At 46.0% G+C, this 20,967-nt stretch overlaps 1 protein-coding gene across 13 annotated transcripts; it reads left to right on the top strand.

The window, feature by feature from the left end:
- Positions 1–226: 226 nt before the first annotated feature.
- On the top strand, positions 227–17,881 carry LOC119514232 (NAD(+) hydrolase SARM1-like). Of its 13 annotated transcripts, XM_037809901.1 has the most exons (4): positions 227–485; positions 674–1,050; positions 1,621–1,729; positions 2,764–3,826. In XM_037809901.1, exons 2-4 carry the CDS (start codon positions 692–694, stop codon positions 3,028–3,030), a joined length of 735 nt encoding a protein of 244 aa, XP_037665829.1. In that variant the 5' UTR covers positions 227–485; positions 674–691; the 3' UTR covers positions 3,031–3,826. The 13 variants fall into 13 exon arrangements, 10 of the variants coding, with proteins under 10 accessions (XP_037665829.1, XP_037665828.1, XP_037665830.1 ...); XR_005212767.1 differs by lacking the exons at positions 227–485; positions 1,621–1,729; positions 2,764–3,826 and adding exons at positions 17,007–17,304; positions 17,741–17,868 and having other exon boundaries at positions 503–1,050; XR_005212768.1 differs by lacking the exons at positions 227–485; positions 1,621–1,729; positions 2,764–3,826 and adding exons at positions 11,025–11,116; positions 11,890–12,711 and having other exon boundaries at positions 503–1,050.
- Positions 17,882–20,967: the final 3,086 nt, after the last annotated feature.

The following is a 20,967-nucleotide window of genomic DNA, read 5'->3' as shown; positions in this document are numbered from 1 at the left end:
GGTCGTTTTTATGATCGTTTTAGCCACTAGGGGGGTAGGAGGCACACTCAGCGGAAACAATCCTCCCCCGCTCCACCCTCTCCTTCCCTCCCTACCCCCCTCCGCGCCCCGCCCCTTATTCAACGTAGAGGGCGGGGTACTCGGCGAGGGGGGGAGGCCTGGCCAGGGTGTGGGCGTGGCTGGGACAGAGGGGGCGGGGCTTCGCAGGCGGCGGGGGAGGAGCCCCGCGAGACCGCAAGGCGGGGTGTGGACTCCAGATCGCTGCTCCTCGGCGACCCGGCCGCTGCAGAGCATCTCTCCGCCAGGCAGAGCCAGAGCGGGAGCGGCGCTTTGTTCCTGCCACAGTCAACCCGACCCTCTGGCGGCTGCGTCCATCCCTCGCCTCTCTGCTCTTTCTTCCCGCCCGCCGCCTGCATCCAGGCCTGCATCCCCTTCCCCAACCCTTCCGTCCTCGATCCTGACCTCATCCTTCCCCCAAACTTCTGGTCAGCGCCCTTGCCTAGTACTCTCTCTCCTTCCCTTTCTCCTGCGTCTTCTTCCCCCTGGTCCCCTATCGGGCCTTCCTTGCCCCGAGGCCCCGGGTAGCTCCGCCGGGCCCCGCCCCCCCGAGGCCGGGCATGTCCCTGGCAGCCCCGCGCCCATGGTCCTGACGCTGCTCCTCTCCGCTTACAAGCTGTGTCGCGTCTTCACCATGTCGGGCCCACGGCCGGGCGCCGAGCGGTTGGCTGTGCCGGGGCCGGAAGGGGGCGGCGGCGCGGGCCCATGGTGGGCCGCCGGCTGCCGAGGACCCCGCGAGGTGTCACCCGGGGTGGGCGCCGAAGTGCAGGGCGCCCTGGAGCGAGCACTGCCGGAGCTGGCTGAGGTCTTCCAGCTGGTGGAGGAGGCCTGGCTGCTGCCGGCCGTGGGCCGCGAGGTGGCCCAGGGTCTGTGCGAAGCCATCCGCCTGGACGGCGGCCTCGACCTGCTGCCGCGGCTGCTGCAGGCATCCGAGCTGGAGACGCGCGTTCAGGCCGCGCGCCTGCTAGAGCAGATCCTGGTGGCCGAGAACCGGTAAGGGCGCCAGGCCCGGGGGACAGCCCGCGTGGTGCGGGGCGGCGAGGGCGGTCGGACGCCTGGGGTTCCCGCGTGCTTCGCACTGTGCCCAGCCCGCCTCACCTCCCTACAGCCCTGCACGTTAGGATCAGCGTGTCCATTTTACAAATGAGGAAGCTGAGGCTGGGGAAAGATTAGTGATTTGCCCAGCACCACACAGTGAGCTAATGGTGCAGCCAGGATTCACTCCTAAGGCTAAAGGGGTGGAGGACGTGGACAGGGAGAGGAGGACTGGAGTTGGTCCTGTGGATCAAGATGGGATCCCATTGCCAATGCCCCCCTAAATCCACAGCCGCCTCTCCATGGACCTGGGTGCTCTTCTGTGGTTCCTTCTTTCCCCTTGCCTCTCCTCCCACCCCCCCACCCCCCACACATACACTGGAGGGGAGGGGAACACAATGGTCAGGGGTGTGGGAAGGGGGAGGACCCTCCTCTCTCCTCTCCCCAGGCTGAAATGAGTGCCAATTTAGGGGTTGCTCAACTCCTTACAATCGACCTCCTGCTTCCTCCTTCTTCATTCTGGTCCAGACATGATCTCATTCTGCAGCTGCTGATGGGGAACAGAAGCTTTTCTGCTGGGATGAATGGGTGGGGGAAGAGGAAACTGAAGCAGAGAGCTACGCAGGGGTCAGAAAGGGTAGGTGTTCTCTCCCCCTTCTCCACTTAGTGCCAAGATACACCAAGTGCCTACCTCTTGGGATCTCCTGTGGAATAGGAAGACCCCTGAGGACTCACTTTCCCTCCCCTCCGATGCCAGGGAAGACCAGACTCTCCCACTCCAATCTCACACCGATACTCCCTTAGGCTAGAAGTATTTCAGGAGGATCACTTACAGCTTATGCAGCTCCCATAAGTGGGATGAGAGTGAGGTAGGAACATGTTCCTTGCCATTTTCCAAAAAGAAAAATGGCCTTATAATTGGTGGAAATGATACAACTGTCAAAAATACTTGAACGATAGCGTTGTCATCTCCCTTGCTGCAGTAACGAAGACATAGTTTTTTGCTCTCCCTCCCCAGCCCCTTTACTGAGTTTTCTCTTTGTTGTCTTCTGTTGGGCATGGGTCTCTGGGACCTTCTGAGGTGGAGGGTGGGCTGCTGGCCTGGTTGCCTGTTAGTTGATGATTTTGCTCCTTTTGTTTTTCCTTTCCTTTCCTTTTATCTTTTCTTTCCTTCCTTCTTTCTTTCTTTCTTTCTTTCTTTTTTTCTTTTTTAGTTTATTCCAATTGATTTTTTTCCTTACTTTCTGGATAAACCACTCTTCTGGAGACAGGATAATGAAACGTAATATTTTAAGAAAAAATATATATAAATGAAGCAATTTAGGTGGGAGGCCAAGTTAGGATTCCGCAAGTTATTCAGCAAATAATTAACCTCCCAATTAACATCAGGTGCCCTGATGGAGATGGAACATGAATTTGGAGGGCTAGCAGATGGAGTGAATGTTCACTGGGCGTGGTGGGGCCCAGGTTGGAGGGCATGTCTCATACGTTTGGTATGTGGGGGTGGTGCAGCCACAGCTAGAACCCCTAGGGAATGGGTGCAGTCAGCATCCTAGGAAGAGGAATGCTGCAAAATGCAAACAGCACTGATATTTTCAAAGTAGAAAATAACAATGATCACCTGGTTCAGTATTACTGAGAGGAGGCACCAACTAGTCTCCCTGTCCCAAGAAACAACGTCCAGGTGCCTGCATCGCTTCAGGACCAAGGCCAGAGCACAACGCGCCCCGCGGTGATCAAAATCCTTTCCAAGAGAGGCGGGGTCTCTGCACCCGAGAAGGCAGGAGAGCCAGAAGGGAGAAAAGGGGCGACACGCTGAGAATGTATGTTTATGAACCTTTTTCTCTGCTCCACCAACCAGCCCTCCTCTGCCTCCTCTTAAAGAAGGTCCTTTCATCAGTGCTCCCAACCCCTTTTTTGCCTTCCCTCCTTCTGTAGCTCTCTTCTTCCCAGGAGCCTAGGACATAGCTGCCTTCACCCCCAAATACCAGGAGAAGCCCAACAGCGTAGGGTCCTCCAAACCTGGCCCCACAACTCCCAGTTAGGGCACCACCTTCTAGTTCTCTAAATTCACAGTCCACCTCTAGCAGGGAACCTTAATGAATACAGCCTTGGAGAGGTTAAGTGGCTTTCCTGAGAATATACAATGAATAAGTGGAGAACAACAAGAAACTATTGCACAAAAATTTTGAAAGCGTGAAGGACAAAAAGATATACAGTGAAAAGGTCTTTTTCTCTCCTAGATCCCCTCCCTGGAGGCAAACCAGATACAAGTTTCTTATATGTCCTCCTAGAAAGAGTCTATGCACATACAAGCACCTGCATATATATGTATATGAAATGTACATGTTTGTCTATATGTACGATTTCCCCCTCCTTTGGAGCTGGGATTTGAACCCACGTCTGTGATTCCAAAGTGTGTGCCCATTTCACCAGGCTCACAGCCTCTCAGGCCATAGGAGAATTGGGAGCTGGGTGAATAGTGCTCACAGAAAGCACAGAGATCAACTCTGTGGAGTTGTCAGGTGCATAGGGAAAAGCTAGGGCTGGGGGCTCAAGAGACTTAGAATAAAGTTGTGGCTCTGAATTGATGTTCCTGTGCAAGCCCGTCTGTTCTAGTTTGCTAATGCAGCCAGGATGCAAAACACCAGAAATGGATTGGCTTTTATAAAGGGGTTTTATTTGGTTACACAGTTACAGTCTTAAGGCCATAATGTGTCCAAGGTTACACATCAGCAATTTGGTACCTTCACTGGAGGATGGCCAATGGTGTCCGGAAAACCTCTGTTAGCTGGGAAGGCATGTGGCTGGTGTCTGCTCCAAAGTTCTGGTTTCAAAATGGCTTTCTCCCAGGACGTTCCTCTCTAGGCTGCAGTTCCTCAAAAATGTCACTCTCAGTTGCTCTTGGGGTATTTGTCCTCTCTTAGCATCTCTGGAGCAAGAGTCTGCTTTCAATGGCCATCTTCAAACTGTCTCTCATCTGCAGCTCTTCTCTCAGCTCCTGAGCATTCTTCCAAGTGTCCCTCTTGGCTGTAGCAAGCTCACTCCTCTGTCTGAGCTTATATAGTGCTCCAGTAATTTAATTCAGACCCACCCTGAATGAGTGGGGCAACACCTCCATGGAAATTATCCAATCAGAGTTATCACCCACAGTTGGGTGGGGTGCACCCCCATGGAAACAACCTAATCCAAATGTTCCAACTTAGTCCCCACTAATATGTGTGCCCCACAAGATGGCATCAAAGATAATGGCGTTTTGGAAGACCTAATACATTGAACTGGCACACCTTCCATTCACTGCGCCTGAATTAAGTTCTCTGAAAATGAGGGTGTTTGATTAGATTATTTCTTAAACACATCCTGGCTCTGATATTTTAGGAGTTTATGTAGCCAGCTTGTTCTGGTAGCACAAAGTACAGAGGAGGGATCTTGGGCTCTGTAGACAGGCAGACCTGAATTTGAATCTCAGCTATGTCTCTCACCAGTTGTTTGAGCAGATCATATAACCCTTCTGAGCTTTGTTTGGCTTTTTCATTTGTAAAAGGAATAACTGTCGTACCAGCTGCCTGAGACAGGGCCAGAACTTGAGTGGATGTGTTCCCTTGGGGATAGGCTACAGAGAAGCTGAGTGATCAGGTCAGCAAAGCTGCCCTGGCCTTCCTTTTGGCTTGTTCTATGTTCAGCTGGGCCCTGCAGTGGACACAAAGTGCAGGCACTGTTGTCACTGCAGTGCCTGCTGGGCAAGGACTCCATGGCTGACTGGATCTCTAACCCTTTGGGGGTGTTACCTGTGTAGGACATCATTTGTGGAGGTCAGGAAGACAGGAAACCTTTACCTCTGCCTGGAGTGTAGCGAATGCCTTCTGCCTGCTCTGCTGGCCTCCAGGCCCTAGCCCTTGTACCCGTCTTTCCCATGGCAGCCAGAATGTAGGTTCCTAAAACTCACATGTGATTGGGTCATGACCCTTCCTGAAAGCTTTTCAATCACTTTCCATTGGCCATTAAGATCAAGTACAAATGTCTTGCGATATCTCAAAAGGTTCCCAGGACTGATCTCCTCTTTCCCCACTCTCCTCTGAAGTGTGGCAGTACCCCAAGTGCACCAGCTCTCAGACCTCTGCAAGCCTTTGCAAGCATTTAATCCTAAAACAGAAAAACACTATATAAAATCTATGAAATTCGAAGATAATTCTTTGAAAAGTTTAATAAAATTAACTTCTAGCCAGAGCGATTATGAAAAAAGTGAGAAGACACAAATGAACAATATCAGGAATAAAAGAGCCATTACTAGATCCTACAGTCAATAAAAAGAATAATAAGAAATATTATTAATTACTTTATGCCAATAAATTTGATGGCTTAGATGAAATGGACCAATTCCTTGAGAAACACAAACTATGAAAACTCACTCAAGAAAAATTACATAATCTAAATAGTACTATATCTATTAAAGAAATTGAACTTGCAGTTTAAAATCCTCCCACAAAGAAAATCCCAGGCCTGGATAACTTCACTGGTGAACTTTACCAAACATTTAAAGAAAAAAATAATATCAATTCCACACAAACTCTTAGAAAACAGAAGATGAGGGAGTACTTCTCTACTCATTTTTTAAAGTCAACATTACCCTGAATTCAAATACAGATTTTAAAAACTTGATTTGAGTGATGATTATGACTTTTTACATTTGTCAAGCTCATATAAATGTACATTTAAAAACAGCATTGCTGAGTGACATCATCAACATGGTGACATTACTGAAAACTTCAGAGATTCAATGAAAAAATGGACAATTCTGAATTGTCTGAAACTCTGGAGGAGGATATAGACTGGCAAAGGACCCTGCAAATGCTGAATTGAAGAAAGACGAAATATCAGGTAGGAATCTTCCATCCCAAACCAGCTGGTCCTCTCCCCTCCGCCTCACTTGGTCTCCATTTGGGAAAGGCACAATCAACGCAAACTAGAGTCTGTAGTTAACAGTAACTTTGTAATATGCTTCCATTAATTGTAACAAAGGCAATATACCAAAGCTAAATGTCTATAAGAGGGGGATATAAGGGAGGGGTATGAGATTCTTGATGTCGGTGTTGTCTGACCCTTTTATTTTATTTTATTTATTTTTAGTCATCTTTTTTTTTTTCCCTTTTTCTTTTTTCTCCTCTTCCTCTTTCTTTGCAGAAGATATAGAAATCTCCTCTTATATATTGTGGTGGTGAATCCATAACTATGTGATTAGACTGGGAACCTTTGATTGTTTACTTAGGAGGGAATGTATGGTGTGTGAATAAAACTGTTTAAAAAATAAACAGAGGGATACAAGTGGAGAGAGGGGTGTAACTAATCACTGTTGGCGGGGAAGTAGAATGGTGCAGTCCATCTGGAGGGCATGTGGTGGTTCCACAGGAAACTAAGTTTGGGATTGCCATATGGCCCTGCAACACTGTTATTGGGTATATACTTGGAAGAACTGAGAACAGGGACACAGATGGACATTTGCACAGCGGGGTTTATGGTGGCAGTTTTCAAGATTCACAATGGATGGAGGTGGCTCAAGGGTACTGTATTAGGGTTCTCTAGGGAAACAGAATCAATGAGAGGTGTCGGTAACTATCAAATTTGTAAAAGTGACTCACGCAACTGTGGGTATGCATGAGTCCAAATTCTGTAGAGCAGTCAGCAAACTGTCAACTCCAAGGAAGATGTCCGATGAACTCCTCAGGAAACGAACCGGCAACTTCGACGAACTCCTCAGGAAATGCTTTGCTGGCAGCCAAAGAAGAAGTGAAGGTCCTCTATCTGTCTTGCTTTTAAGTCATCAGCTGATTAATTGGATTAAATCCAGCCAATTGCATTCTATCATTGTGGAAGACACGCCCTTTGGTGAGTCATCAGTCACAGCTGCAGTCAATTGACTGATGATTTAATAAACCAGCCTGTTGGTTTATCAACCAGCCACAAACATCCTCACAGCAATTGTTAGGCCAGTGTTTGCTTGACCAGACAGCTGGGTACTATCACCTGGCCAAGTTGACTCATGAACCTAACCATCACAGGTACTGATGAATGGAATGGCAAACTGTGGTGTATACATGCAATGGAATATTGAGCTGTTACAAGAAGGAATGAAGTTGTGAGGTATGCAACTAGGTGAACGGACCTTGAGGACAGTATGTTGAGTGAAATAAACCAGAAATGAAAAGACAAACATTATAATGCCTCACTAATATGGACTAACTATAATGTGCAAACTCTGAGAATTGAATCTGAGAACACAGGTTATCAGTGGAAGGCTTATCGTAAAGGTTCCTGGATTGCAAACTCTTACAGCAGTTACATCTATTCATGAGTTGTAATGGTTATTTCTAAATTCTGAGATGCTGAGCTGTTTGTGTATAACCTGGTCAGTTCCTGGAACTTCAGGTTATCTGTGTGAAACCTGAGACTCAGAACCAGAGTTCAGCAGCTATGAATGTCAGCATCACCCCATACAGCAAATGTTAAAGAGACTGCAAAAGAGATAAGACTTCAATTAGAGATATGAACAAAATGGATTTGGTTAGGACTAAGGGAAATCATACTAAAGGGTAAAGGACAATATTGATTGTGTTTTAAAACTTTAACTTCTGTGTGAGACCAAAGGAAGAGATGTTTATTTGGTGCAAAATCTTTATTTTCTGTAGCACACTATTTAACTTGCATGGTTAGTTTATTCAAACACCATAATTACATGGAACTTTGAATAGGGAGTGAGATCTGACTGATTTGTACAAGTTAGTGTGAAGCCCCAATACATCCCAGAATAATCTGGACAGAGAATAAAAATGTATTTGCAGACTCCTTGAGGGACCAGGGAAAAATGTGGAAATATTAAACTTCCCCACCAGGGAAATTACTGGTATTCTCAAGCACTGGGGACTACCAATTTCAAACCCAAGCCCTCAATCTTGGGGCTGGCCCTTATGAAGCTTGTCGCAGCAAAGAAGAGACTAAACCTACTTATAATGGTGCCTAAGAGTCTCCCCCAGAGAACCTCTCAAATGTGGCCTGTCTCTCTCTAACCCCACTCAGCAGGTAAACACACTGCCCTCCCCGCTATGTGGAACATGACTTCCAGGGGCGTAAATCTCCCTGGCAGCGTGGGACGTGACTCCTGGGGAAGAACCTGAACCTGGCATTGAGAGATTGAGAAAGCCTTCTTGACCAAAAAGGGGAAGATAAATGAAACAAAATAAAGTTTCAGTGGCTCAGAGATTTCAATCGGAGTTGAGAGGACATTCTGGAGGTTATTCTTATGCATTATATAGGTATCCCTTTTTAGTTTTTAGTGTATTGGAATAGCTAGAAGGAAATACCTGAAATTGTTGTACTGTAACCCAGCAGCCTTGATTCTTGGAGATGATTGTATAACTATATAGCTTACACTATGTGACCGTATGATGGTGAAAACCTTGTGTCACCCACTCCCTTTATCCAGTGTGTGGACAGATGAGTAGAAAAATGGAGACAAAAAAGTAAATGAATAGGGAGGGATGGGGGATGGGATGTTTTGGGTGTTCTTTTTTCCTGTAATTTTTATTCTTTTTTTCTGGTAATGAAAATGTTCAAAAATTGATCATGGTGATGAATGCACAATATATAACCGTACTGTGAACAACTGATTGTACACTTTGGATGACTGTATGGTATGTAAATATATGTCAATAAAATTAAATTTAAAAAAATAAAAATAAAACAGAAAACTACACACACACACACACACAAAAGCATTACTGTATGAGAATTATACCTTAATAAACCTGACCAAAAAATAAACAAACAAGCAAACACCACAATAGGCTGGAATAAGGCAATGGCTCTTAGTTTGAAGAACCAGAGAAGCTCATCAGGGATATTAATTAGAAAATAAAGAACTTGGTAACCTGAGCTGTAGTGAATTGCTTCTCTTCCCTCACCCCTCAATGAATTTAGGTATTAAATTGGGGATCAAAGTGGTCCCCATTTTATGGAAAAATCATTTTGGCCTTCAGCATTAACCCAGTAAAAAGAGGACTCAGGTAACTAAGTGGATAATTTTCTGCTTTATGTGTGAAGAAACTTTGAAATAAAACACTTTGAAAACATATTATAGTTTCTTTGACGATAGTGACATCCTGTGTAAATTAACAACTAAGTTATCTGGAAAATGCTCCAAACTCACTTTATAAGCCGACTTCCTTTTGAAAACTGAACACTGCTGAATCTCTAAGAAAGCCCTCTCTCCATTTCCAATTTAAATTTAATCATTGAAGATCAGATTAGTCTAAATTTGGGCTAATGTGATGGAGTTCCTCTGTAAATTATGGAATTTCTTTTCTCCTGCAGTAGTCTGGTATTTAATATAAGATAAAATGAAATTTTAAATTCAATATTTGAGGGATATGTTGAGACAGGTTGTTAACTTGGTTTTGTCCTATGTCAGGGAAACTTAATTTTATTTAACTGGTGATAAATTTGACCAAAAATGTTTGCTATCATCTTTCTTTTTCTCATGTTATCTTTAATAGTCTCTGTATATTGGTTTTTAAAACCAAGAGATTGTTTCTGTGCAAAGGAGTAATGTTGAAGACCAGGAAGCTACAAATTATTTTAAATCCTATCCCACTGACCATAAAAACAAATGCCATGAGAACTCCTGTTCTCTTGTACCTGCTACCCGGTGACTGAGAGCCAGTGGGAAAGGAGCTACTCGTGGTTAGTTTTCAGGTCAAGTCTCAGCCACATTGGGTGTCCTTCTTGTACATGAGCCACAGAAAGCAATTATAATTAAAGAAGGTGCCCCTGCCTTCACAGCAGGTGGTCTTTTATCTGTTTCTGTGAGATGGCTACGTTCTTGCTAGACGCTGAACTCCCTCCCCTTCTATTCTGCATCTCCTTTGCTTTTTTAAAAAATTGTAATAAACATATATGACAAAAAATTTCCATTTTAACCATTTTTAAGTGTACAACTGAGTGGCATGAATAACATTCACAATGTTATGCAACCACCACCTCAATCTAGTTCCAAAACATTTTCATCACCCAGAAAGCAAACAGTGTACCCATTAGGCAGTTGCTCCCCATTTCCCCTACCCCCAGGCCCTGGGAACCACTGATCTGCTTTCTGTCTCTATGGATTTGCCTATTCTGGACATTTCTTATGATTGGAATTGTACAACATGTGATCTTTTTGTGTCTGGCTCCTTTCACTTAGCATAATGTTTTCAAAGTGCATCTATGTGGTAGCATGTATCAGTATTTGAAGAAACATTCCTTTTAATGGCTGAATAATGTTCCATTAAATAGATATACCACCATGTTTTTATCCAGGATTCCATTGATGGGCATTTCATTTTTGGCCATCTTTTAGCTATTGTGAATACCGCTGCTCTAAACATGTGTGGACATGTGTTTATTTTGAGTCTCTGTTTTCAGTTCTTTGGGGTATTTACCTACAAGTATAACTGCCGGGTCATATAGTAATTCTATATTTAATTTTTTGAGGAGCTGCCAAATTATTTTCACAGATGAACCACCAGCATATCTTTTCAGCCTCTACTTTCTCATCTTACTCTCACTTTTTGATTCTTCATAATTCAGACTTGCCTCTTGTTACCCTTTCAGCATCTGTCTGCCTCATTATTGTCTGTGTTTATTAAGTCTCATTTTTCCTATTGGACTTACCTTTCTTGAGGGGAAGTACTGCTATATGCTTCATTTGTTTCATGGAAACACTTCTTACATTGAATTAGCTGAATAACTTAGTCCCAAGTATTCCTCCTTCGGTGTAGTCTTGCAGGGAAATAAAGATAGGATGGGAGGTGATGGGTTCAGACCAAATTAATTCAGATCAGCTGCTCACATTGAGTACATTCTGATGAGCTGTTCATTCCACCCCTTCATTTTTCATACAGGCAAACTACTGACCTGCAGCAATGAAGAAGAGAAAGTAGACTCTGGGCTAGACAATCATAAGTCCTAGCTGTTTATCTCTGGAACACTTGAGGTTAATATTGTTTTAATGTTCACATTAGAGTTTTTTTTCTCCCCTTACAATGTTCATTGTGTAAATCTGCTTTAAATACTTCACCATACCACAGATTCAGTGATCACATGGGTCAAAATAAAACACAGAGTGTATAATTTTTTAAATGTCTCCCAACACTGGATTTCTCCTTTGTTTGAAGAGGAGTCCTTTTAAATGGAGGGTTGCAGTGATGGCCCTCCCACCCAGGGAACCAGCCCCCACCCCTTCCTGGCCCAGGGAACCCCAGGCTAGGCCCTGCCCACATCAACCATGCTTGGTCATGTGATTTGCTTGGCCAGTGTGACATCAGTCATGTGACATAAGCAGAGGCTCCATAAGTACTTGTGTACTGGGGCTCAACCTCTTGGGACACTGCCAGGCTAGACAGGCCCTGACACAGAGGGAGAGGCCCAGCTCTCCTGGCCAGCCCAGCTCAGCCCAGCTCCCAACTGACCAGCAGGTGAAAGGAGCCATTTGAGTGAGCCCAGGGGAGACCAGCAAAAGAATCATTCAGCCAAACATTCAATGAGAAATAGTAAATTGCTATTGAAACAATACATTGGTGGGCTATTTTTTGTTATGCAACAAAGACCAACTGAAATACTGTACTTTACTGGGTAATTTATTTATTACATAACTCTAATACTAATCTTCAGAAGACTACATACCAATCCTTGCCTCCAAAATTTTTCTTAAAATCCAGGCATTCATGATTCTTCTTGACTGAGATATTTTCTTTTCTTTTCTTTTAGATACAATAACAAGAATAAAACAAATTAAATAATACAGGAAGGTATAAAATGGAAAGAAAAGTATCCTATCCCTTGTCCTCAACCCCAGCCTTCTCTCCAAAGGGAAACACCTTTAACAGTTCCTTGAATTTCTTACAGAAAAAATTTAAACATATAACTAATATGCAGTGGATCCCATTTGTTGCCCACCCTGTATTCACTCTCCTCTCCCCAGGAATGTGACCCCATCCCCAACCTCAAGGTTTTGTTTCAAGTAGATCCTATGTTGGCCCAATCAAACCAAAGGGAAGCTGTTTCTATCCCATGGTTTCTATCCTGCTGGATGAGGACATGGAAGCACAAAGCTCCAGGCAACACTGGAAGCTATCTTGTGACCAGAGAACTGTCTGAGGGGAAAGATGATGTTGCGGATAGTAGAGAAGACAAACATAAAGAATCTGGGTTCTTGATGATGTCTTGGAGCCACCAATTAGACGTTACCTGGAACACATTTCATCTTTGTTCTTACAAGTTACAAGAGATAAGAAAATGCTATGGTTTAAGCCATTTTGAGGTTCAGATTTCTGTTATTTTGCAGCCCCAAACATGCCTACATATGCAATCTTTCCCAAAAAAGCATGCAAAAGAGACCATTTATACATACTGTTACATACTTTGCTTTTTTCACTTAATATATTTTGGAGATGTTTCGTATCTCCTTCTACAGATCTACTTCCTTCTTTTTAATGGATGCTGTCTCAGTTTGAATGTATTATGTCCCCCAAAACTCCATTATTTTTGATGTAATCTTGTGTGGACAGAGGTATCAGTGTTGATTAGATTGTAATTCTTTGAGTGTTTCCATGGAGATGTGCCCCACCCAACTGTGGGTGGTGACTCTGATTGGATAATTTCCATGGAGGTGTTACCCCACCCATTCAAGGTGGGTTTAAATTAAATCACTGGAGCCATATAAATGAGCTGACAAATGGAACTCAGTGCAGCTAAGAGTGACATTTTGAAGATGAGCTACAGCCAAAAGGGACACTGTGAAGAACACACTGGAACCAAGAGGGGAGCTTCAGCTTACAGAGACATTTTGGAGATGGCCTTTGAAAGAAGACTTTTGCTCCGGAGAAGCTGAGAGAGGACAAATGCCCCAAGAGCAACTAAGAGTGACATTTTTGGGGAGCTGAAGCCTAGAGAGGAAGATCCTGAGAGAAAGCCATTTTGAAACTAGAACTTGGAACATATGCCAGCTACGTGCCTTCCCAGCTAACAGAGGTTTTCTGGACACCATTGGCCATCCTCCAGTGAAGGTACCCGATTGTTGATGACTTACCTTGGAAACTTTATGGCCTTGGGACTGTAACTGTGTAACCAAATAAACCCCCTTTTATAAAAGCCAATCCATCTCTGGTGTTTTTGCATTCCAGCAGCATTAGCAAACTAGAACAGATGCATAGATTTTCAAAGTATTCAATACCATCATTTATTAAACTGACTGACTGAATGGTCTTTCCAGGTTTTTTAGTTATTAATTTTTAAAATGATTTTTAGTATTTTCAACAGCTTATTGAGAGCTATTAGACATAAAATAGACCACATATTTAAAGTGTACAAATTGATAAGCATTTGCATTTGTATACACCCATGACAAAATCAAGATAGTGAACCTGTCACTCCCCAAATTTTCCTGTTGTCTCTTTGTAATCTCGCCTTCCTGCCCCACCCCATTCCCCTTTTCTTTGTAATGAAGGCATAGATTTTTATTGTATTACATATCGCCATTCATTAACCAGTCTGCAATGATTGAATGGTTGTTTCCTGTTTTTGTTCTTGATTTTGATTTTTCTCTTTCTCCCTATTACAAACCGCTGCTGTAAACATCCTTGAGCACATATATTGGTTCAGCTGTTCTCTTACAGACATATGGCCTTACTGAAGTTTCTGGCTATTGCATTCTTTAGAATGACAGTTCAGATTGTCATTCAGATGACGTATCAGACACCCCTCATGCACCACTTCAGATCTCCTCAGCCTCATCTGTCTCTTTTCCAGCCAGCCCTGCAGTGACCATTTCTTTGTAGATTCCAAGCGATTTCAAGCAGGTGCGGCCACACTGTGTCTTCCTCGGGTCTGCATGCCATTCTCTCCTCCTGCCCTGGGCTTCCCTGTTGACCTAGGACAGAGTGGGACCCCAGCTCCACACCCACACAAGCCAGGGCCACCGAAAGGGAGGGGGTGAACATCCCTTGGGGTGAGTCTTTGACCAATGGGAGAAGGGAGCTGAGGGATTGCTGCTTTCCTCTTTTGCTCCACTAGACAGACTGTGCTAGGAGGTAGGTTTGTGATTTCTTAGAGGACAACCCTGCGGGATGGAACAATCAGCCACATTTAGCAGTGGCTGATTTGATAATGCATCTTCCATAGTGGCTCTCCCTTCTTCATGGCCTCCCTCTTTTGGTCCCTCACCCCCATTCTCTGGGATTGTACTCCCTAATAAATTAGTAGCACAAAGGCCTTTGCTTCAGGCCATCCTTTCTTGGTAATCCAGGCTAAAGCAATTGGTATTTTCCACATGATTATATTGACTTTAAATTAAGCCACCTGTAAAACTGATGGTTAAGTGTATGTGCCTACTTGGCTAGGTTATGGTGTCCAGTTGTTTGGTCAAGCAAGCACTGGCCTGTTTGTGACTGTGAATGTATTGTGGATATAAATCATTGTTCAGTTGATTGCATCTATGGCTGATTACATCTACAATCAACAAAGGAGATGGTCTTCAGCAATGAGAGAGTATCATCTAGTCAGTTAAGGGCCTTAAGGGGAGAACTATGATTTTAGCAGTTAGAACAATTTCTATCTTTACTTCAGCCAGCCAGCTTCTCCTGGGGAATTCACCGGAACCTTCATTGGAGGTCCCAACTTCCCACCTGGACTGTGAAATTCAGACTTGCCCATCCCCATGGTCACATGAGCCAAGTCCTATAATAAATCTCATAATATTTACGTACATATATATCCTGTCAGTTCTATTTCTCTGGAGAACCCTGATTAATACACCTTCCTGGTGATCATTGTCGTAATAGAAACGTGAGTTGTTAGGATTGTAAACTATGGAAAATAGCAAATGCAGACCAGCTCCCTGCTCTTCTGAAAGAGAGAGGGGTGGGAGTGTAACAGCACCCAACACACAGCAGACTCTGATGCACATTTCCTATCGCTTTCCTCACTGTGTCCACTTTCTCACCTCCTCTCTCCTCAGTGCATGCAATCTGGCTTTCATCTCTACTGTTCTTCTGAAACGGCTCTTTGAAGGAGACCATCAAGTCACATCCATTGGTGGGGTGTCCTGTTCCCATCCTGGGGTCTCATCAGCATCTAGCTTGGTTAACCACCACCTTACTGAAACTCTGCCTTCTCTGGGCTCCATGCCACCATTGCCACCACACCCTACCTCAGTGACCACTCCTACTTCAGGGCCACCAGAGCTCCACTGTTGAAGACACCAGGATCTCTCCAGCCCTCTTCTCCTTTTCATCCAGTCCCATGGCTTTAAATACAACTCCAGGGTGATGACTCCCAAATCACCATCTTCTGCCCTTGCCGTTCTCCTGGATCTCACTCTCCAACTGTCTACTCATTTCTACTTGGATAGAGGAGACAACTCAAACAGAACATGCCTGAAACAGAACTCTTGATTTCCCCCTTAACCTGCTTCTTCCCAGTCTCCCACATTTCAGGAAAGGACACAGCTATTCACAAAGTTGTTTATGCAAAATCCCAGCTGCCATCCTCGGCTCCTCCCTTTCCTTTGCTCTCATACCATCCCTTAGCGAGGCCTACTGGCTTTGTCTCCAGCGCACCCCGCCTCATCCTGCATCTGACCCCTTCCCACCACCTCCACTGTCAGCACCCCGACGCAAGCCGCTGCCAGATCTTGCCTGGTCTACAATAGCCTCCTAACTGGACTCTCCAAACCTCCTTTGCCTTCCACATGGCGGCCAGGGTGGTGTTTGTAAAACTGAAGTCAGATTGTACCTCATTACTGCTTAAAATCTTCCAACAACTTCCCTTGCAAAGAGAGTAAAATCCACACCCCTTACCATGGCCCACAAAGAGCCCACATGAAACCCACAGCAACCTTCAAAATTTGCTCTCTAACTACTTGTTAAATCCTACTTTAAAAGCTACCACTTTTCTTTATATATGTTACATTTCACAATTTTAAAAATGTAAAACAAGAAAAAAAAATAGAGAGAGAGAGAGCCTACATGTTCCGCTCCCTGCTGACCTCTCTGACTTCCTCCTCCTCCCTAGCTCTTCTCCTTCTCTCTCTTCTTCCTGACCTTCAAACCTGTCAAGCTTGTTTGGGGGTCAGCCTCTTTGCAATATGTGCTAATCTCTCTTCCTGAAATACTTTCCCCCCAGATCTTGACATGGGTGGCTCTTCTTGGGCTTTTTCTTATCACTTGGGTCTCAGCTGAAATGTCACTTCTCCAAGAGGGCTCTCCTGACCTGTCTGGTTAAAGTGTTTCCCACCTTAAGATCCTCTTGACCCCATTACCCAGCTTCCTTTTCACAAAGTCACTTCCACTGTATGAAATGATTCCATTCCTTGTTTCTCACACCTTTTTTTTTTTTCAATTTTTTCTTTAATTTTTAAAAAAATTTAAAAAAAATTTTTAAATGCAATTTCCCCACATCTTTACTGACTGTGTCCCTCTTCTAGACTGCCTGCCTCAAGAGGGTGGAACTTTGTCCTGTTTCCTTCCATATCCCTGGGATTTAGAATTGTGCCTGGAACACAGTAGGAACTCACTGTGTATTTGTTGCATTAACAGATGGCAACCAGTAGTGTTCCGGGTTATTACCTTGGCAGGCTGTTTTGAATGACTTGGAACAAAGGGGGCCAGAGGGCGGTTTGCAATCTTTGGAAAGAACCATCTCGTCTGCCCACTCAGAGATAAATTTCTCTGGCCTTTGTTTCATTAAGTTTACAATTATTAATTTTCCCAGACAGTCAGCACCACCAAAGACCTTATGGCACAGTGAGAAACAAAAATCATTCATGGAGAGTGTCAGAGCTGTAAGGAGCAGGTAGGTGTTATCAGTCCGGCCTCCTCATTTTACAGAGATGCAGCGTCCAAGGAGGTAAAGGGACTTGTCCAAGGCCCCACGGTAACCAGCAGCAGCGGTGGACGTAATGGCGATGTCTCAGGAGGGAGCTCAGACACAGCGGCCCGTGCATGTGGGGAGTCCTGCAGAAGGGGGTGCCCCTCGCCCCTCGCCCTCCGTGCTGGCTGGAAGGGGATGCCCTGAGCCCCGAGCCCTCCGTGCTGGCTGCCCTACTGCGGGGATGATGAGTGCTTCCATAGCTGAACTCCAGACGGGGATCCAGCTTTCCTTACTTAATAGCTCTGTGACCCCTGGGTAAGTCACTTAACCTCTTCGTATCCCTGTTGCTCCACTTGTAAAATGGGGATAACAACAACCACAACAACACCCCAACCCAGGGTTTTTATAAGGATTAAACAAATTAATCTAGTCCAAGAAAATATTTGGCAATCACTAGGCTGAATTCCCCGGTTTGCTAAAAGAGGACAGAGCAGGAGGTGGCGCAGAGCAAACGATCTCACGGTCCTGTGGGGGGAACATGTAACTTTACCTCACTTTTGTTAAACAGCTTTCAAGTCCCCCTCAGTCCCTCCTGCTCCCCAGCTGTCTTGCTTCTTTCTCTCCTCTCCTGTCTCCTTCCTGTCTTCCTTTGAGACACTGAGGAAAACAGTGGGAAATTAGAATTATTTCAGCACTCCCTCCGATATTCGGTGCTTAAGAAAAGTTTTTGTTTTGTTTTGTTTGTTTAAAGGCGCTCCATTCTAATAGACGACTTCCTGGAGAAGCCGGCAGGACCCCTAGAAGCCACAAGGGGGCGGCGCTGCCCAGGGTCCCGCCATCTCTCCGGGCACACGGTGTGAGTGCGCGGTAAACGAGGGGTCTGGGGAGTCCCTCCCTCTCCCGGCCGGCTCCCCGCGGAAGGAGACGCCGAGCATGTGCCGGGCGCACCCCCTAATCTCTCAGAGGGCAAAAGAAACAGCTGCTGGCGCCTTCGCGGGCTCGTCGGGGACCCAGATGCCCCCAGAGCTGAGAGGGGCCCAGAGTCTGGGCGCAGGGCCTCCCGCAGCCCTGGAGTGGAAGGAGGACTGCAGGAGCACGGCGGCGGCCCGGGAGTGGAAGGAGGACTGCAGGAGCCCGGCGGCGGCCCGGGAGTGGAAGGAGGACTGCAGGAGCACGGCGGCAGCCCGGGAGTGGAAGGAGGACTGCAGGAGCACCGAGGCAGCCCGGGAGTGGAAGGAGGACTGCAGGAGCGCGGCGGCAGCCCGGGAGTGGAAGGAGGACTGCAGGAGCGCGGGGGACCGAGCCCGGAGGGCCGGCTATGGAGGGCCCAGCAAGCGAGAGCCGGTGGGATAACAAGCAAAGGCGGAAGAAGGAGGGTCCTTTCGGCCTTTTCCCGGCACCCGCAGGGTTGAGTTGATGTACAAGGCCATCCCGCAGGAACAGGGGTGGGGTGCTTGTCCCCCAGCAGGGAGTCAGAGAGGACCTGAATCTCTGGCTTGAACTTCAGTGGGCAGGAAGGAGCTTTCCTTCCATTCTTCCTTAAGTCTTTTATCATCCCCTCCATGGGCAGGCAAACCCCGGGCTGCCCACCTGAGGGGCAGGGGAACTGTGACACAGCCATCCCTCCTGTGTGTGCACGTGCATACCTGGAGCAGACTATGTGTGTGTGTGTGTGCACACCTGGAGGTAGTGATTCCTGCAGCAGACTGTGTGTGTGTGTGTGTGCGCGTGCACCTGGAGGTAGTGATACCTGGAGCAGATTCTGGGTGTGTGTGTGCACCTGGAGGTAGTGAAACCTGGAGCAGATTCTGGGTGTGTGTGTGCACCTGGAGGCAGTAACAGCAGCAGCAGCAGGGAAACTTTCTAGACCTTCTCAGGGCATTTTTCTCAAGAGGCCCCAGTTCCCAGGGCTCCCCCTGCTTGGGTCTGCCTGGGACTCTCCGCTGTGTTCTCCAACCTGCTCCCATCCCCACCCCCAGAGCACCTGGGGGACTATCACAGGCCACACTCGAAGGTTCCACGCAGCAACCCCCCCCCCCCCACGCGGAGGAGGGTCCTGAGAAAGCAGCTGGAAAGTAAGTTATGGAGAGCTTAGCAGTTGGTTATTCTGAGGAGGCTGTGAAGAAGTGTCTCTGAAGAAAGATCATTCTTTGGGACATCAGGGGCTACAAAAATCTGATGATAGTTAGAAAAAGAACAAATACAAAGCCCAGAAATCGATTTCTGCTGAATCCAGAGCTTAATTCTCTGTTTCTTGGGATGAACTAAGTTTTTCCTTCTGAGGAATGTGCCAGATGTTTCCAGAGGACAAACTCTGTCTGTCATTACCCACAGCGGCTGCTGGTGTTAGTGACATGGTCCCACCATGGCTGAGGAGGCGGAAGGCAGGCGTGGGGGGCGGGTGTTGCTTAAATCCAGGCAGATGCAGTGGGGGCTGGAAAACCAGAGGCCCCTGGAACCAGGGCAACTGTCTCCAAAGTGTTGAAGGATGAGGTCTGAGCGGCTGCAAATCCCTGTGAGGAAAGCCACTCTGGGGTCTTCCTGGAATATCAGGTGAAGGACACCGGGCAGGGAGCAGAAGTGAGAAGCTCATTTTGCTCCAGGAGTTTGGATTACATTTTCCTGGGAAAAATAACATCTGCTACTGTGTTTCTTGCTAAATAGGCCAATAATCAGAAACAACAGAGGAAACTTGAGGCAAACAGGCAGGGCTGTGCTTTTGTTCTGGCCTTCCAGATACTTCCCCTGGGCAGCAAGCGTGTGGCAACTGCCAAATATTTCAGAAAAACACTCCCCACCCTTTTTTCTATAGCCCACACCTTCCCCCATCAGGTTATTTTAAAATGTGTTTATGATTATCAAATAACACATCCTAATTGAAGGAAAGCTTAAAACCACAGAAAAACATAAAGAAAAAATAAAACAATTACCTGTTGTCCAAGCACCCATAGGCCATGACTGGTAATATTCTAATGTTATTTCCTTCTGGTCTTACTTTTTGATGCATGCTTTTTTAAAAAAATTAATCTAGGTGAAATGATTTTTTTTTTTAATCTGGATTTTTCTGTTTAACGTTCTATCATGAGCATTTTTCCATAGGTGGCATATTTGGGGAGAATTCCTCAGACATTGGGGGAAACCCACCAGGCCAAGCCTGCAGCAGAGGGTGGTTGTCTCCTCCACAGACTGAAAAAGTGCAGCATGTAAGTGACAGGATCCGAGGGGAGGCTGGCTCTCCCCCCCACACCAGTGCCGCCTTCCAGGGTCAGTCCCATCCGTTCGCCTGCCCATGCCAAGCTTCCTCCCATGGGGCTTTCCGGAGCTTTCCACAGCCTCAGCATCAACGGCACTCTTGTCTGCCCCACTTGGGGGAGAGGGCTGCATAGTCTGTGTTTTGTGTTCCTGATGGATGCTGCCCAAGTTCGATGGACCCATGGGCTTGATCAGTTTCCCTAGATGGCCTGGCCCCAAGAACAGCTCAGAAGCCAGGGAAGCCCAAATCCTGCCTCTGCAGCCAAAATGGACAGGCTGTTTCCTGATGCTGTGTGTGTGTGTTTGTGTGTGTCTGTGTGTGTCTGTGTGTGTATGGTGAGGCCTGACCTGTGATTTTTTTTATTATTATTCATTTTATTGAGATATATTCACATACCACGCAGTCATACAAAACAAATCATACATTTGATTGTTCACAGTACCATTACGTAGTTGTACATTCATTACCAAAATCAATCCCCGACACCCTCATTACCACACACACACAAATAACCAGAATAATAAAGTAAAAAGGAGCAACTAAAGTAAAAAAGAACACTGGGCACCCTTGTCTGTTTGTTTGTTTGTTTCCTTCCCCAACCTTTCCACTCATCCATCCACAAACTAGACAAACGGGAGTGTGATCCCTATGCCCCCCCCCTCCAATCCCACTGTTCCCCCTCATAAGCCACATTTTTATACAATTGTCTTCAAGATTCATGGGTT

Source organism: Choloepus didactylus, chromosome 18, assembly GCF_015220235.1.
Source record: "Choloepus didactylus isolate mChoDid1 chromosome 18, mChoDid1.pri, whole genome shotgun sequence".
In the NCBI taxonomy this organism is placed as follows: Eukaryota; Metazoa; Chordata; class Mammalia; order Pilosa; family Megalonychidae; genus Choloepus; species Choloepus didactylus.
This window is presented reverse-complemented; position numbering and strand designations above follow the sequence as displayed.